Source organism: Triturus cristatus, chromosome 9 (genome assembly GCF_964204655.1).
Source record: "Triturus cristatus chromosome 9, aTriCri1.1, whole genome shotgun sequence".
NCBI lineage: Eukaryota > Metazoa > Chordata > Amphibia > Caudata > Salamandridae > Triturus > Triturus cristatus.
The window spans coordinates 1,214,965,838-1,214,984,293 of record NC_140592.1 but is presented as its reverse complement, the minus strand read 5'-3'; the positions used below and the strand labels follow the sequence as shown (position 1 = coordinate 1,214,984,293).

General features: G+C 48.7%; 1 protein-coding gene across 1 annotated transcript in view; it reads right to left on the bottom strand.

Annotated features, from left to right (window-relative positions):
• The window catches only part of ZFYVE1 (zinc finger FYVE-type containing 1), a 189,298-nt gene that overhangs the window by 9,686 nt on the left and 161,156 nt on the right, over positions 1 to 18,456 (bottom strand). The window contains exon 11 of the mRNA XM_085627252.1: positions 972 to 1,085. Within this exon, the coding sequence (XP_085483378.1) occupies positions 972 to 1,085 (114 nt within the window). The remainder of the gene's footprint in view (positions 1 to 971; positions 1,086 to 18,456) is intronic.

The window sequence follows — 18,456 nt, the reverse complement described above, 5'->3', positions numbered from 1 at the left end:
TGCAGTATAAGGCTGACATCCCCTCGCTTTACATCGCAAGTGTTACATGGTCACACCTTTAAAGTCAACTTTACATTGTCAATTACTTCACATCAACAGCATTTAAGTTGCCGTCACTTAACAGAGTTAATTTGAGGACAGTGTTAGATTTTAGATTTAAGGGTAGGGTTGGTACTGGGGTCGAGGTAGGGTAAAGGGTAATGGTACGGTTAGGGGAGCTGCTCATTTAAAGGCGCAATGGTGTCAAAATACTGGTGAAATACATGCAGGTATTGACAATAACATGCTATACGTATGTGAAAGTAACTAAATGCTGATAATGAGGTGGTTACCGATGTACAGATAGTCTTGTAAGGAAATGTGCAGAGGGGTGCACAGCAGCACAGAGGTAGATACTTGACTTGAATCAGCACTGAAGGCAAAATACTCTACAGGCACCCAAGCTCACATGACATTTTCAGAAGGATTCTGCAGATTTCTCAAGCTGCCATTACAATTAGTATCTAATAACGATTAGTTTACTGAAGATCGAATAGGTTTATCCTTTAAGCTAAAATGTAGAAGAACCTGTTATCCTGAAAAATATCCAAGACGGTAGCATGTTAGTGACCACAACTTACTTTACTTCTCTAGTTGGGGGTCAAGAGTCAAATATGGAGAAACATGACTGCGTAGCAAAGTAATCAGAGCGGCATTAAGCCACAGAGGGTTCCCGAGTTCCTCGACGTCCGATTATACATGTTCCCCATATTTACAACCAAATACTGATTTAGAACAACTAAAGTCTATTCCAGATTTACCTAGATCAAAAATATGAAAAACACATCCATATACTACCCACATTTCAAAAGCATTGGGCCCTGCAAGCCGGATTTGGAAATTGGAGAGAGCAGATGGCTCGAAGATGCCCCGTGAAACAAAGTGTCATAGCAAATGTCAAAGATGATAAACAAAAGGTGAAACAAACCCACCTAATGGGATATCAATGGCTGTGACCACCGCTCCAAAGGTGTTCTGCACGGCTTCCCCAACTTTTCTAGCAATGAGAGTGCCACCCTCTTCTTCGTCCTGTGTCTCATCAACATCTGTAAAATGAGGAAGTAACAGAAATGGATAAAGTGTGGGTCTTCCCATAAAGAAAAAACAATATCACACTAAGGTAATGTGATGGCAAATAAGGGACGCATGGTTTATCCAGACTGACATTTTTTGGGCTAGTCAAAACAAAATCCATATGGTATCAATCCTTAACCTAGTTTTCTAGGCACATTTTCCCCATTTTAATCCAACACAAACACATTTAGGTTTGTCCTAACACTTCTATTGAAAAACTTGTATATACATTCACTACCCTATGTTCCAGTTACTCATGAGTTTTCCTTTTTAGCTCTCGGCTAGCGAAGGCTGCACTTGCGCTGTCTCGCTCGCGAGATTCAATGATTTCAGAAGTGGGACTTGAACCCGCCCCTCTTCTTCCCTCTTCTCCATTGGCTGGCCTCTTAAATGCTGGTCAGCCATTGGAGAAGAGCTTTGTCTCTCCAAACAAACCCCGTCTTTTTCGGATTCGGGGGCGTGTTTTTCACTTTCTTTCTCTCCTCTGTAATGTAAACATTCCAGCCAATGGGAAGAGGAGAGAAAGAAAAACACGCCCCCCCCAATCCGAAAATACAACTGCGTTTCTCCGAGGCATTTCTGCTTGACCTCGGAGAAAGGCGGTGGTGTTTATGGCGTCATCCCCGTTGCTCCTCGGTCTTAAACACGGTCCCTCCAGTGTCCCTTCAGATGCCCTTGTTAGCATGCTTCTGTTTCCCCGCATACTTGCTAGTCCCATTGTGACATAACATGGAATGCTTGTCCTGTATTTAGCTGACGTCATGGCGTTCTTGTCATTCCCTGAACAGCTGCTACCCTGACAGCCACACTACCTTCCGGCTGCTTGTGGGCCTTTATATTACTAAATATTTTACTTAATTACAGAAAGCTTTAAGCAGCTTTATTCATTCTCCGCTACTTTAGAAAGTGAAATTAGCCCATCTCAATATGGCCGTCACTTGTTTCCAAAGAAAACTCGTTACTGAAGTTATTTCTCCCTTCTTTGCTAACGAATCAACTGGCCACTTTCACGAAAGCTGTCTTTGCGTCACTATACGTACGGTTCTGATATCGAGAGAGCCACTAACTTTACCCGAGAACGCCACACCTCCTGCCTACGAATGTGTTCATTGGCTGTAATTCGATAAACTGGTGCCAGTGGGAGCTGGGCATAGAATTAACGCCTTCTGATTGCTCCTAGGGTTTCCAATCTAGGAGAGTGATTGGTAGAGGCTGGTCACTTAAATGTTACGTCACGCCCGAAGTCTTAGCCAATAACGGGAGTCTGCTATTTTACGAATTGGAGGACCGGGACCCGAAGGGGTGAGTAGTGGGAACTTGGCGTCTCAGTATAGCGTGAGTAGAAACCGAATTTGCAAAATCGCCTGTTCAAATTAGTGTATAATTTGTACGCTGTAAATCACGCACAATAAAACTACTCAAAGGGTCTTGTGCTGGACCCTTAGACACCAATATGGGGGTCGATGTAACGACAGTCTCTTGGTCCTTAAGCGCGCAGGATGATTGTGTATAAGGGTTGGACTCCTGATATCGTTAATCAACACGTATCAATCAGCTTTGGTACAGATGCCAATTCTAGGACAGGGGGCAGTCGCTGTGTTTGTGTGTGAGGGGGTGCACCCACCAGGTCCGCCTCAGCCCCCTGTGTAGAGCTGCCGCAGGGCGTCTGTCGAATCAAGAGTTAACGTCATGTGTACACGCCTTGTCATTACAATGCACTATAGTAGCGTGCTGCGGGCAAGAATTAATATATATATATATATATATATATATATATATATATATATATATATATATATATATATATATATATATATATATATATATATATATATATATATACACACACCTCGCAGGTATTTCCCGTCTGTATTCGGTAGACATCATATACACGCAGGAAGGTCAACTTCTGGTTTTAACCTATGGTGCCCATATCCATATGTCTCGTATAGTCGTTATGATCCGGGCAGCGTCAGCCTCACTCACTTTTATTTTTGTAGAGACTTTGGCAGTGTCTTTTTTCACTGTCTCCCAGTTTTGTGCCTGTTACCCTTTCCCTGGCCTGCAGACGTCCAGTAGCTGCCCCGGTGTCTACCCCCTGGGGATGTCGTTCATTTGTTGACCTCTCGTGTGCGCTGCGAGGGCGCCCCTCCACAAAACGCTTGAAGTTGTGGGGTACTGGATGTCATTATACCCATCTTTCATTATGCCCGTCTGTCAGAGCCTCAGCATCTCTTTGGCCACAAGGTAAACAAGGAACACCCACCCCCCACCCCACACACCCCCACAGGCATACATGCCAACATTTCAGAAGAGCAAAGTTGGAGATTAAAAAATATAAATCGGGAGAATGGGGCCGTGAATCGGGTTACTGTCATGTATGGGCTTTGGAAGTGTGGCTGTGTGGTGTGTGTGCGCGCGTGTGTGGCTGTGTATATATGGCTCTGTGTATGTATATGTGGCTCTGTGTATGTATATATGGCTCTGTGTGTGTGTGGGTGGCTCTGTGTGTGTGTGGGTGGCTCTGTGTGTGTGGGGGTGGCTCTGTGTGTGTGGGTCTGTGTGGGTGGCTTTTTTTAGTAGGTGGCTCTATGCGTGATGGCTCTGTCCGTGTGTGGGTAACTGTGTGTGTGTGTGTGTAGGTGGCTCTGTGGGTGGCTCTTTTTGTGTGTGGGTTGCTCTATGTGAGTGGCTGTGTGTGGGTGGCTTTGTGTGTGTGGCTCTGTGTGTGGGTGCAAATGCAATAGGTCTCGCATTTGAGATTGATTAACCTATTGACATTGTAAATAACAATGCCGTTTCTTTAAATGTTTTAAAAACAAAAACATAAACAAAAATAATGTCAGGAGCAATGCCAATATCTCTAACTTTAACAATGCCGAGACCATTGCATTGTAAATGCTTGTTAAGTATCCTATAGTGAGGCTTAAAATCTGTTGTATTATATGTTAATTTTGTGCATGACAATCAGTAATAATGCCCATCCTATCCTCATTCCTTTCCTAATAGATTTCAACTGTGCACCATTTTGATCATCAGCTTCTCTGCTGTCTTCAGTGTGTATCTATCCCAGAAAGTACTCCAGCGTTGGCCGTCCCAACAAGAAACAATACACCAGAAAAGCGTCCAGATGCAACACTTCATGAGCTAGTAACAGAACTTCAGATGTGGTATGCATTCCTAACACAATACTTTAGTTGTGGTCTCCAGATGTAAACATTACCCAAGGATCCGTGTGAGAAAGTGCCATCTTTCTTGCATGGTATGCCCCCACTTTTTGCTGAATTGCTGAATGTACTTTGACTGAGTGTGCCCTGGACTCCTGCCAATCAGGTGCCCAGGGCCTATGTCCCTTCCCTAAAACAAACCAAACCCAAATTGGCAAACCTTGGCCACATGTCAGCCCCTGGTAAATGGTACCCTAGGTACCCAGGGCCTTGTGACCAGGGAAGGCCTCTAAGGGCTGCAGCACTCATTGTGCCACCCTTAGAGGCCCTGTACCCTTACACACACACACACACTGCCTTTGCAGGCTGAGTGTTTGGGTGCAAGACAAAAACAAAGTCGACATGACAAACATCCCTGTGTGCCATGCCCATCACCTACACTGCCATGGCATTCATCAGCCACCGCTCTAGCTGGGTGCCTTATGCCAATGGTGTGGGCACAGGAGCAGGAGCCCTGAGCCCCTACAGTGCCCAGGTCCATTCCTGAGCACTGTAAGTGCAGTGCTGCCATTTAAGAGTACATGGTGCTGAGAGCTCGTCAAACACGAGCTCCACAGCACCATAATGGCAACACTAAAGACTGAGAAGTTTGGTATCAAACTTCTCAGCACATTAAACCCACACTGATGCCAGTGTGGGATTTAATGTACCCAGCACCCCAGAGGGAATCTTAGAGGTGCCCCCTTAAACCTAACCTACAATCCACATCTGCTCTGAGGCTGCCTAGGCTGCCACCCAGCAGACATGTTGCTGGACCCCTGGGTAGGAGAGCCCCTGCTCTCCTGGGCCTGCAACAATGCACATCCTGGGCGAGGTGCTAAATCTCCTCCCCCAGGATGGGCAGGGGGAAGCTTCAAAGGCATGCCGCCTCTGTGAGCTTCCCCAGGCCACTGCAACCCCCCACTCTGGCGGGAAGCTTTGGCCGGAAACCCCAAATAAGGACAGGGGATGTGCCAGCCTGCCAACCCCACCCCTCAGGTGGGGGAGGCGAGGTGAAGCACATCTCCAGGCTCTCGCCATCTTGAAGATGGGGAGCCCTACCCTATCAGGACTAGGCTACTGACCCCCCCCCCCACAGGAGAGAGGCAGGATAGGGGGTGTACCCACCCCAGGACAGGGACCCATTGGTCCCTGCCCTTCACCTACCTGTAACGCCCCTGAATCTAGTATTTAGGGGCACCCTAAACCTTCCTTCCCCAGTTTCCAGATTCAAAAACAACAAAGAAGAGCAAGAGGAAAGAAGACCTGCCCTGCAGCTGCTAAAAAGAGGAAGACACCAACTGCTTTGGCCCCAGCCCTACCGGCCTGTCGACCCTCGAACCTGCTCCTGCTCCAACCCGGCATCTCTTGTGGCCAGCAACCTCACCAACCCCGGAGGACCTGGCTACCTTTTGGCTCTAAGCCCCTGGGACTCCCATGAGTAGAGGCTCTACTCAAAACCTACCTCTAATCCCTGGCAGCTGCTCGGAACCACGAACCCAGCACACTCTGCACCAGCCAAGTCTGGCCAGTGCCGGAGTGAACAAAGACCACGAGGACGACCCCACGGCGACTGTGACCCCGAGTCCGGCACCCAAGGACCTCCCTCGACACTCCTGAAGAAGCCTACAGCCTCAGAACAAGGTGCCCCCCCTACCGCGATCAACAGAGGGTAAGATTTCCCGACACCAAAAGGCACCCCTGCACGCGGCGCCCCGTGGCCCCCTGTGCCCAATCCCGGGGTACCTACCTATCCTCCAACTACCCAACTTACCTCTCGAAGTGGTGGTGGCACCTGAAGAGTCCTCGTACCCGAGATTGCAATCGTTTTCTAAACGGAGATTTCCCATTGAAATCAATTGAGCGCCCGGAGGCTCAAAAGCACCCTGCACCCAGCCACCCGAGTGGCCCTGGCAGTGAAAACTCTACACCTACCTACTTCCCCACTTGCCCTGAGTAAGTGACCAAGAGCCCAGCTCCCACAGCCACGTGGCTTGCCAGTCAGCAGCCACCAACCAAGGCCTCCTATCCCTCATAGGATAACATTGGGCATAACTCTCTCTGCACCCGGCCGCCCTAGAGTCGCTGAGGGTGAACCAACTGTACCTACCTGACCTGGGGGACCCCTGAGTCTATGCCCAGAACCTCAACTCTGCCAGTCGAGTACTTACCCTTAAACCGATAACTCTATTTTCCTCATAGGGTAACATTGACTGGCTTTTTCCTGAAATTTCTTCTAAGTGTGGACTTTTCAAATCTTAAAATATTCACCAAAAATCAGCCGAGTGACAAAAACGAATTTACTCACCTACTCTTAGGTGAGCTCCCAGTGCTGGATCGTGGTGCCCAGCACTGACTCTGAAAAATACTTACAACTGTACTTACCCGTAACCGAATTTTCTTCCATAGGAAATCATTGACTGTTTTTCTGTGAAATTTCTTCTAAGTGTCGATTTCTGCAATCTTTAAATATTCTTTAAAAATCGTATAATATCTGAAAATGTAATTACTAACCTGTTTTGGATAAAGGTCCCAGTACTGAGTCTAGGCACCCAGTACTGGATTACAAAAGTAACGAGAACATACTGTACCTGCAACTTGAATTTTCTTCCATAGGGAATCATTGACTGTTTTCTTTGAAATATTTTCTAAGTGTCAACTTTTAAAATAGCTAAATATTGTTTAAAAATCATTACAGTACTTAAGTCGACTTTCATCACTTGATTCTGAGTACTGACCCAGGACTGAATCTAGGATCCAGTCCTGGAATTCCAAAAGTAATCTAAAAAGTAATCTGTTGCAAATAACTTGAATTTTCCATTGAGCTCAATGCATTGTTGTGTTTAAAATAGAGTTGCCTATTGCAACCCTTTGTAACTGTTTACAAAAGTCAATTGCATATTGCAAAAGTATTTATATGAAACATCTCATTCTGAGAAAGTATATTTTAAATCCAAGTGTTGGTTCTAAAATAAAACAAGCATATATTTTTTATATATAAACCATTGGCCTAGGGTTCAGTTCTTGAGTGTGTGAGACCATTTGCTGACAGTGTGTACAACAAATGCTTTACACTGTCCTCTGATACTGCCTTTCTGCTCGACCAAGCTACCACTTTAGAGAGTAAGGTTATATCTAACTTTAACCTCTGTCAAACCCTGGGGGACTGTGGACTCTGTACACCCTGTACCTATTAAGGAACAGTATATACAGAGCCACTTTCTCACAATCCGGTCTCCAAACTGGGTACAACAGTCCAAATGAGGCCTGAACAGTGTCTTCAGACTATATAAACCAGTTTTATCACATCTCAACAACAGGGCCAGCTGCACGGCAGTGTAGCATTTTCTACGGATTACAACACAGGTAAAAAATTAAATAAACGCTGTGAGAAAGTGCCTTCTTTCTGCATAGTTGCCTCCACTTTTTTCTGAATTGCTGATGTGCTTTGACTGGGTGTGCCCTGGGCTCCTGCTAATCAGGTACCCAGGGCCTATGTTCTTTCCCTAAAACTACATTGAAGCCTAAAACCAATTGGCATCTCTGGCCATAGGTCAGCCCCTGGTAAATGGTACCACAGGTACCCAGGGCACTGTGACCAGAGAAGGCCTCTAAGGGCTGTAACACTTATTGTGCCACCCTTAGAGGTCCGGTACCATTACACTCACACATTGCCTTTGCAGGCTGCATGTGCCATGCCTACAAACCACTGCCCTGGCATAGATCAGTCACCACTCTAGCTGGGTGCACTATACCAGTGGTGAGGGTACAGGTGCATGGGCCCTGAACCCCTACAGAGTCTAAGTCCATTCGTAGACATTGAAGTGCAGTGCTGCCATTGAGAGTATATGGTGCTGGGAGTTCGTCATTACAAACTCCACAGCACCATAATGGCTACACTGAAAATTGAGAAGTTTGGTATCAAACGTCTCAGCATATTAAACTCACACTGATGCCAGTGTGCGGGGGTTTAATGAAAAATGCACACAGAGGGCATCTTAGAGATGCCCCCTGAAAACTAACCTACCACTAGTGTCCAGGCTGAGTGTCTGCTTTTAGCTGCCACCACCAGACATGTTTCTGGACCCCTTAGTCGAGAGCCAGCTGCTCTCTGGGGCCTGAAACAATGCACATCCTGGGACATGGTGCCAAGCCTCCTCCCCCAGGATGGGCAGGGTTCACGAAGGGGAAGCTTCAAAGGTTTGCCGACTTTGTGAGCTTCCCCAGGCCACTTGCTGCTTTCAGCAACTGGTCCCCACTGGTTCTGACCCCCACTATGGGCGGGAGAACCCACAAGAAAAACAAGTGAGGAAGAGAGGTGTGCCCACCTCTGCCAACTCCACCCCTCAGGTGGGGGAGGCGAGGTGAAGCACAAACCCTCACTCCCCACCATCTTGCAGATGAAGGGGTGGACTCAGCCAACCAAGGACAGGCTTATGCCCCCCTCCCACTGGAGGGTGGCATAATAGGTGGTATACCCACTCCAGGGAAGGGACCCACTGGTCCTTATCTTTTACCTACCTGTAACGCCCATAAATCTAGTATTTAGGGGCACCCCTGAACCTTGCTTCCTCAGACAAGAATCTGCAACAAGAAAAGAAGAAGAAGGACCGAACAGCTGTCCTGAAGCGAACCAGAGGAAGACGCCCACTGACTTGGCCCCAGCCCTACCGGCCTGTCTCCACCTCAAACCTGCTTCTGCGAAATCCCGGTGTGTCCTGCAGCCAGCAACCTCAAAAACTCCAGAGGACCTGCCTGCCTTCAACCACAAAGACTTTGTCTCCCGTGAACACAGGATTTGTTCATCTGCAACCTCTGGCTCCGGCCGGACACTGCGAATCCGCACCACTCTGCACCCGCCGTCCATGGCCCGAGCACGAGTGGGCAAACACCACGAGGAGGTTCCCCCCCCCCGGCAATCCTGACCTGAGATCCTGCGACCCCTGACCTGCCTCAAGCCTCCAGCTGACACCTGCAGCCTAACTCTGGAAGGTCCCCCCAACCGCGACCTGGTAAGAAGATCCGACCCCAAAAAGCACCCCTGCACCCGACGCCCCACGGCCTTGGGTGGCCAAAACTAAAAGTTTTTAAGTGTGGAGTCTGAAAACCTAAAGAAATTCTTTAAAATTGTATTTTTTAACAAAAACGGTTTTACTTACCTGTTTACAGGAAATGTCCCAGAGTAGTATCTAGGTATACTACTCTGTGTAAGAAAAGTAATCCAAAAAGTAACTTACTTGGTATTTTACTGAAAAACCCATTCAAGTCTATGTATTGTATTTACAAAGTATTGCATTTCTCTGCAGCCATACTGTAAGTCAAAACAAAGTGCATATGCAATTACAATTCAAACCGTTTACAAACTGCATTACTACTGTAAAGTATTTATTGCTTACCTGTGCCAGGCTTGCTTGGTTCTACACAATAAAATAAGTAAAAGAATATTTTAATACAAAAACAATTGGTCTGAAGTTCAGTCTTTGAATGTGTGAATTCATTTGCTGACTGGGTGTGTATAACAAATGCTTAACACTGTCCTCTGATACTGCCTTCCTGCTTGACCACACTACCACAAATAGAGCGTGAGGTGTTATCTAACTTTACCTCTGCCTACCTTTGGGGTTCCACTGGACTCTGTGCACACTATACCTCACTTTGGTATAGTATATACAGACCCAGCTTCCTACAAACGCGAATAGCAAAAACAAAAATCAATCTTTTTTGGACAATGTGAATGCACTACCATGGCTTTCAAGATGCCCATTTACTAAACCTCAAAGAAGAAAACCACACTTATGGGCACAGAGGAGTACAAGCCCATATAAAGTGAAACATGCAGATATGCCATAAGAATCCAAGAAAAAGTTACAAAGAAGAGAATTAGGAGCAGGCTAGAAGGAAGGTAGAATTAATGACAGGAACACACAAGGTAAGGAAGGAAATAAAAGCAAGATTCTTTATAAGCACCACAAAAATACCGCCCATGAAAACCTATAAAGACCACAAAAGAATTAACACACCAATTTACAATTTTTGTAAACATTGGAAAACACAGAAAAAGCCTCACCGGAATTCACTACAAATAGACACCCAAACAGGAAAGCCTATGGATAACCAAGTTACTCCATTCAGTAGCACAGTTGAGCAGGCATGGCCTACTCTAGAATGCAGTAGGGGTTAGAAACTGAAGGCTTGATTTAAAATTTGGTTGACAGAGTAGTGTCCACCGGGATGGTGGAGGACATAACTATAACATCCTGAGCGTACTCCTTCCACCAAGTATAGAGCTGATTGTCAACCTGGGAGACAGTGCTGTACACTGAAAGGAACCGCTGTGTGGGTGGATCCTTTCACTGTACTAAATGTATGGTGTATGACTGCTGTACACCAAACTATTGACATGTTTTTGCTTTTCAGAAACAAACTTCCACAGTGGAAGTTTATTTTTGAAAAACAAAAAACTAATGACCATAAAACCCTTGGTATGAGGGGCATTATTGTTTTTTATTTCTTCTGTCATCGTCAGGTTTTTCGTGGCGTGAAAAGGAAAAAAGGCATTACACCGTGCACCCTAAAAAGGGTGGGCAGTGTTATACCCTTCCTCCTACTGCACCTACTCTATCGGACTACTGGAAGAAGCAGTCTAGCAACTGAGAAAGGGGGGTGTCTGCTTTCAAACTCCCTTTAGTGCTTTCATTTCTTACAAGAACAAGGTTTTTATCAACACCCAAGTAAAATAAGAATAGTTAAAATTAATATCTAAACCAAAAGGTGCTGGCATTGTCAGAGCCTGATATACAAGACCCCAAACCTTTCATAACATTAGTTTTGAAATAATATTGAGCCCAATGTATGTTAGTCTATGGGCCAGTGTGTGGGTAATATTGGTAATGTTCCATACTTGCTGGTTTTAATACAATATTTGTTAACACAGTGGGAGATAGGAATCAAACTATACAACATAGCAGGATTACTGTGATATGTCTGGCACTCTGATAAGTGGGCTAAGCCCTGCTACTGATGTTCTCAAAACAATGTCCATATTTTTTGTAGCCCAAATACCCATCAGCTAAATAACAAGAGTCTTGCCAAAGACAAAAAAAAATTAATGAACTTTTGGTTTCAAGAGTCTTGTAGTGAGGCGGATAGAGAAAAACAAGAAGGTAAAATATACAGATTCAAGCTCTGTATAACCTAAATAGGACTATAAAGCCACAAATGTATACCTATTCTTCCCGACGAATGTACAAATAATTTTACTTGGTGGCTAGCAGGTAGCTAAGGAACTTGTCACCTCCTTCTCCCCTGCTTTTATGCATAATTCTTCAATCCCAATGGTTTTTTTTAAATTACAACTCTCCTTCCCCTCACCTACCTTTTGCAAGGGTCTTGCAAAAACTATGTAACCCTAAAATATATGGTTACAAATACACATACAAAAGAACACGGGAATTTGACAAATCTGTGATGGAATCTTATGCATGCTTCAGTTGGGTTATTTGAAATTGTATATTATGCAAAAATGAAATTATGACACAACTAGTCTCTAACTATGCACTTTACTCTCTACAAAGCACAGGCTCAATGTAAGCCACTGTTACTTACAATACAATTATCTGTGTGAAAACACGTAAGTAGATACTTACGAGTCACAACAAGGGATCTGTTGATCTCGGCAGTTGGCCCTGTCGAAGACTTGGACCCTTATAGGCCATAAAGGCTGAAACATGTTGACTGTATACGTGTGATGCTAAGGACAACTTACACGTACAAACATCAGCACCTCCCTTTTTGAGCTTACCCCTCTATACTGCACTTATATTAAACGTTAATTTTTAGCCATAGGAGGTAATTTTATTTTTCACTACACGGATCCCACTAGTACTTTCCCTCAAAAGGAGGCGGTGTTCACCTAGGGAAGCGAGTCCCTAGGTGAGAAACCCAATGATGATGCCGCCTGATACTACACCATAGTGGTGATCACTTAACACCACCAGTGAAAAATATTGCTTGAGGGTTTCGGGTAGACAACTGGTACACAAAGACACCAGTAAATCATTAAGTGCACTCTCTTTTCATTAAGACACACTAAACAGAGGTAGTCATTAACCTGAAAGGCTTTTCCTATATGACTTTATCCCTCCAACTCTTATTGTGGCCAAACATTTCACTTCCTAAAAATACCTAATGATCCATGTACTGAAACAATGCTAGTCACCTAAGCCAGATGGTCCATTTGAGTGCAGGAATGGTGACATGTTTAATTAGCTATAGCTCCTCTAATAGCAGGAAGAACCAGGATTAGTAGCAGAACATGCTATTGAGACATATAATGTCGAGTACCTTGTGCTCTTCAGCAATGCCGTAATCCCAATCTCAACAAATAAGGTCATGTGTGCCCGAGCTTGTGACTAGAAGACTGTATAAAGTGAACCACTCAGCCAACAATAACTTTATTTAAAAACATCTGATTTTGGGCTGCTGGAATAATGGGAGCCCATATCCTCTAGGATAGGTGTGCTAATCTTAGGGGTAAATAACTTGCCCTAGAGAGCGGATAGTGAGAAGACAACTAAATAATGAATACTTGACCCCAGAAGTCCAGGCCTGCACAACAATATATTGTCACTTGTGTTTCTACAACAATCAAGATTGAAATGTAAGGTTATACGGTTAATGCACAGATGAAAATAACTGTTGAGTTATCTTGTACTCTGCTTGAATATGAATAAAGGTTTTACAAATAAAAACATATTTGAATAGAATCTTGAGGGATACACCTCATCTGATGGAACCTCCATTTTGAATCTTGTCAAACATGCTCTGTAAAGCTGGTTGGTTTCAGAACCCGCAGAGCAGGCTTGTGTTGCACACGGTATTAAGCAAGAATAAAGATAACTTCTGTTTTGCTGGAAATTATGCATAAAATACAAATTCCAAATTCTTCCGGCCAGCATGACACCAGTAGGAATATGCTACTTACCAGTATGCATCTGTTCTTGGCATGTAGAGCTGCAGAGCCACACACTAAGGATAAGATCGCCATCTGGTGTTGGGCTCGGATGATTGCAGGTTGTTGTTGTCTTCGGAAGAAGTCTTTGGTCACGAGACTGGTGACTCCTCCCCTGGACAACAGTGCGCATGGGCATCCACTCCATCCTCAGATTGTTTTTCGCCATGATGGGAAATGATGGAGTGTGTAAGAAGTAAAGAGAAAGGATGTCCATGTGTAGTGTCTAATTAAGACAATGCAGGAACAGATACAGGTCCCGGGGAGGCGGGTGGGCGTGTGTGGCTCTGCAGCTCTACATGCCAAGAACAGACGCATACTGGTAAGTAGCATATTCCGTTCGAGGCATATGAGCTGCAGATCACACACTAAGGATAGACTATATAGCAGTGTCTCTCCTAGCGGTGGTCACCGGTATCAGTTGCAGCAGTTTGGAATAGAGTTTTTAGGACAGCCTGGCCTACTGAAGCTTGTTGTTTGGATTGCACAGCAACACAGTAATGCTTAGTGAAGGTGTGTGTAGTAGACCATGTGGCTGCTTTGCAAATGTCTTCTAAGGGGATGTTCCCTAAGAATGCCATAAAGGCCTCTATTTTATGCGTGGAGTGCGCCCTAAGGGGAACGGTAAGTGTACGTTTCGCTTTTTGGTAACATATTTGGATACATTTGACTATCCATCTGGCGATACCCGATTTGGAAATAGGGTTGCCTTTGTGTGGTGGAGCGAAAGCAACAAACAGTTGCTTTGTTTTCCAAAAAGGTTTGGTTCTGTCGATGTAATACAGCAAGGCTCTTAACATCTAAGGTATGAAGTGCCCTCTCGGCTACTGAGTCTGGATTAGGGAAGAAGACTGGCAGTTCCACTGACTGGTTTAGATGGAAAGGGGAAATGACCTTAGGGAGGGATTTTGGATTCGTCCTAAGAACCACTTTGTTCCGATGTAGTTGTAGGAATGGTTCTTCGAGAGTTAAGGCTTGTATTTCACTTACTCTTCGCAGGGATGTGATTGCGATGAGGAAAGCCACTTTCCATGTTAGGAACTGCAGTTCGCATTTGTGCATTGGTTCAAATGGGGGACCCATGAGCCTGGTCAGAACAATATTAAGGTTCCACACCGGGGAAGGTGGTAACCTTGGAGGAATAATTCTTTTAAGACCCTCCATAAATGCTTTAATGGCTGGTACGTTAAAGAGGGACAGGTGTTGTCTATTTTGCAAGTAGGCTGCTAATGCCGCTAGATGTAGACGTATAGAGGAATACGCTAAATTGCATCTTTGCAGGTGTAATAAATAGCAAATGATGTTTTGGATGGAAGCATCCAGTGACCACTGCGCCTTTCAGTAGGTCTGGTCACCCCCCTGACTCCTGCCGCTACCTGCTCCTGCCGCCGCCGCTGACACCCCTGTTCCCGAGCGACCCAGCAACAGCTGAGCCGCCCGGCCGCCAGTTTTCCCGCCGCTGACCACTGCGGACACGCCCACCACCAGCCCATTGGCCGCCCCGCTCCCGCCAACCCAGCGGACCCGCCCTCCCATCCCCCTACTTAAGGAGCTCGCCGAGTGTACTCGGGAGTGACCACTGCGCCTTTCAGTAGGCCTGGTCACCCCCCTGACTCCTGCCGCTACCTGCTCCTGCCGCTGACACCCCTGTTCCCGAGCGACCCAGCCACAGCTGAGCCGCCCGGCCGCCAGTTTTCCCACCGCTGACCACTGCGGACACGCCCACCACCAGCCCATTGGCCGCCCCGCTCCCGCCAACCCAGCGGACCCGCCCTCCCGTCCCCCTACTTAAGGAGCTCGCCGAGTGTACTCGGGAGTGACCACTGCGCCTTTCAGTAGGCCTGGTCACCCCCCTGACTCCTGCCGCTACCTGCTCCTGCCGCCGCCGCTGACACCCCTGTTCCCGAGCGACCCAGCCACAGCTGAGCCGCCCGGCCGCCAGTTTTACCGCCGCTGACCACTGCGGACACGCCCACCACCAGCCCATTGGCCGCCCCGCTCCCGCCAACCCAGCGGACCCGCCCTCCCGTCCCCCTACCTAGGACGCCCCCGGAGCGACCGCGCAGCGGGAGCGCCGATTGAGCGCCGAAGGTGCGCCAAAGGTAAGCCCGTCTGCGCCCGTCCGTGCCTGGCCCGCGCCCAGCGCCCGAACCCCTGGCCCCCGAGGACCCCAGCCCACCCGCCAGACGTACGACGCCGCCACCCTCAACGCACTCAACACCGGCCGAACCCCGGGATGCCACCAAGCCACCCCGAGACGCACCCACGGACCCTTCAGCTGCCTCGCCTGCAAGTACACCTGCATCCGGACCTGCCCCGCACCAGCACCCGCCAAGCCGAACACCAGCAGCAACCACCTCAAGTGCATCCTTCTCAACACCCGCTCCGTCCACAGACACGCCATCGAACTCTGGAACCTCCTCGACACCACATCTCCAGACGTTGCCTTCCTCACGGAAACCTGGATGAACGACTCCTCAGCGCCCGACATCGCCATCACCATCCCAGAGGGATACAAGATCACCCGAAGAGACCGCGACAACCAGACTGGAGGAGGCATCGCCATCGTCCACAAGAACACCATCCGCATCACGACCAACACCGACGACACCCTGACTACCGCCGAACACCTACACTTCCAGATCCACACCGACCCCAAGACCACCCTCAGAGGCACCCTGATCTACCGACCCCCGGGACCACGCACAACATTCAGCGAAGACATCGCCGACTTCATCAGCCCGCACGCCCTCCCCTCCGCTGACTACATCCTCCTGGGGGACATCAACTTCCACCTGGAGAAGAACAACGACCGCAACACCACCACCCTGCTTAACAACCTCGCCAACCTCGGACTCAAGCAGCTGGTGTCCACCCCCACCCACCTCGCCGGACACACACTCAACACCGTCTTCTCATCCAGCAAAGACATCGCCTTCAGCCACGCCACTGGACTCCACTGGACGGACCACAGCTGCGTCCACTTAACCTTCAGAAGAACCACGATCCACCACCACCAGCAACAGGAGGCTCGAAGAAGCTGGAACAAGATCACAGCCGACCAGCTCGCCGACTCCCTGAGACAGCACCCTCCAGCCAGCTCAGCAAACCCTAGCCAGGCCGCCGACAACCTCACGAAGTGGATCAGCACCTGCGCGGACGAACTCGCCCCACTGAGGACCCCGCCCAACAGACCCGGCAGCAAGAAGGCCCCATGGTTCACCGACGAACTCAAGAGCTCCAAGAAGAACTGCCGAGCCCTCGAGAAAGCCTGGAGAAGGGAGCCAACACCGGACAACATGACCACCCTCAAGCTCGCCACCCGGAAGCACCATCAACTAATCCACGCCACCAAGAAAACTGCATTCAAGGACCGGCTGGACAACAACGCACACAACTGCAAGGAACTCTTCAACATCGTGAAAGAGCTCTCCAACCCCAACGCCGGAAACAACGACATCACCCCATCGCAAGACCTCTGCAACTCCCTCGCCTCCTACTTCCACAACAAGATCGCTGACATACACAACAGCTTCATCCCACAAACAACGCCCCCCACGACCGCACCAACGCCCCCCACCACCACCCTCAGCGCCTGGACCCCGATCAACACAGAAGACACCATCCACACGATGAACTCTATCCACTCCGGATCTCCGACCGACCCCTGCCCTCACCACGTATTCAACAAGGCCGACGCTGTCATCGCACCCCACCTGCGAGACATCATCAACACCTCCTTCGACACCGCCACCTTCCCTGAGAGCTGGAAGCACGCCGAACTCAGTGCTCTACTAAAGAAACCAACAGCGGACCCCACCGAACTCAAGAATTACCGCCCCATCTCGCTCCTCCCGTTTCCAGCCAAAGTCATCGAGAAGACCGTCAACAAGCAGCTGGCCGCCTTCCTCGAGACGAATGGATCCCTCGACCCTTCACAGTCTGGCTTCCGAGCCAACCACAGCACCGAGACCGCCCTCATCGCTGCCACCGATGACATCCGAGCCCTGCTGGACAACGGAGAAACAGCGGCCCTCATCCTCCTAGACCTCTCCGCGGCATTCGACACTGTCTGCCACCGCACCCTAGTGCAGCGCCTCAGCAACGTCGGAATCCAGGAGAAGGCACTGGAATGGATCATCTCCTTCCTCGACGGAAGGACACAGAGAGTCCGCCTACCACCGTACAAGTCAGAGGCCACCGAAATCATCTGCGGCGTCCCCCAAGGATCCTCACTCAGCCCCACCCTCTTCAACGTCTACATGAGCCCCCTTGCGGCCATCGCACGCCAACACAACCTCAACATCATCTCCTACGCCGACGACACCCAGCTGATCCTCTCCCTGACCAACGACCCCGCCGCCGCCAGAGCCAACCTCCACGAAGGGATGAAATACGTAGCCGAGTGGATGATGACCAGCCACCTGAAACTGAACTGACAAGACGGAAGTCCTCATCCTGGGCTCCTCGCCCTCCGCCTGGGACGACTCCTGGTGGCCCCCCGCCCTGGGCACCGCACCCAAACCGACAGACCACGCACGAAACCTGGGCTTCATCCTGGACTCCTCCCTCTCCATGACCAGACAAGTCAACACCGTCTCCTCGTCCTGTTTCAACATCCTGCGCATGCTACGGAAGATCTTCCGGTGGATCCCCACCGAGACCAGGAAGACGGTCACCCAGGCCCTTGTCACCAGCCGACTGGACTACGGCAACGCCCTCTACGCCGGAACCACCGCCAAGCTCCAGAAGAGACTCCAGCGGATACAGAACGCCTCAGCCAGACTCATCCTCGACGTCCCCCGAAGCAGCCACATCTCCGGACATCTGAGAGACCTGCACTGGCTCCCCGTCAACAAGAGAATCACCTTCCGTCTCCTCACCCACGCACACAAAGCCCTACACGACCAAGGCCCGGGCTACCTCAACAACCGCCTCAACTTCTACGCTCCCAAACGCCATCTCCGATCAGCCAGCCACGCCCTCGCCGCCGTCCCCCGCATCCGAAGAGCGACAACAGGAGGAAGGTCCTTCTCCTACCTGGCCACCAAGTCCTGGAACTCCCTCCCGACCGACCTGCGCCTGACCCAAGACCACCTCTCCTTCAGGAAGAAGCTCAAGACCTGG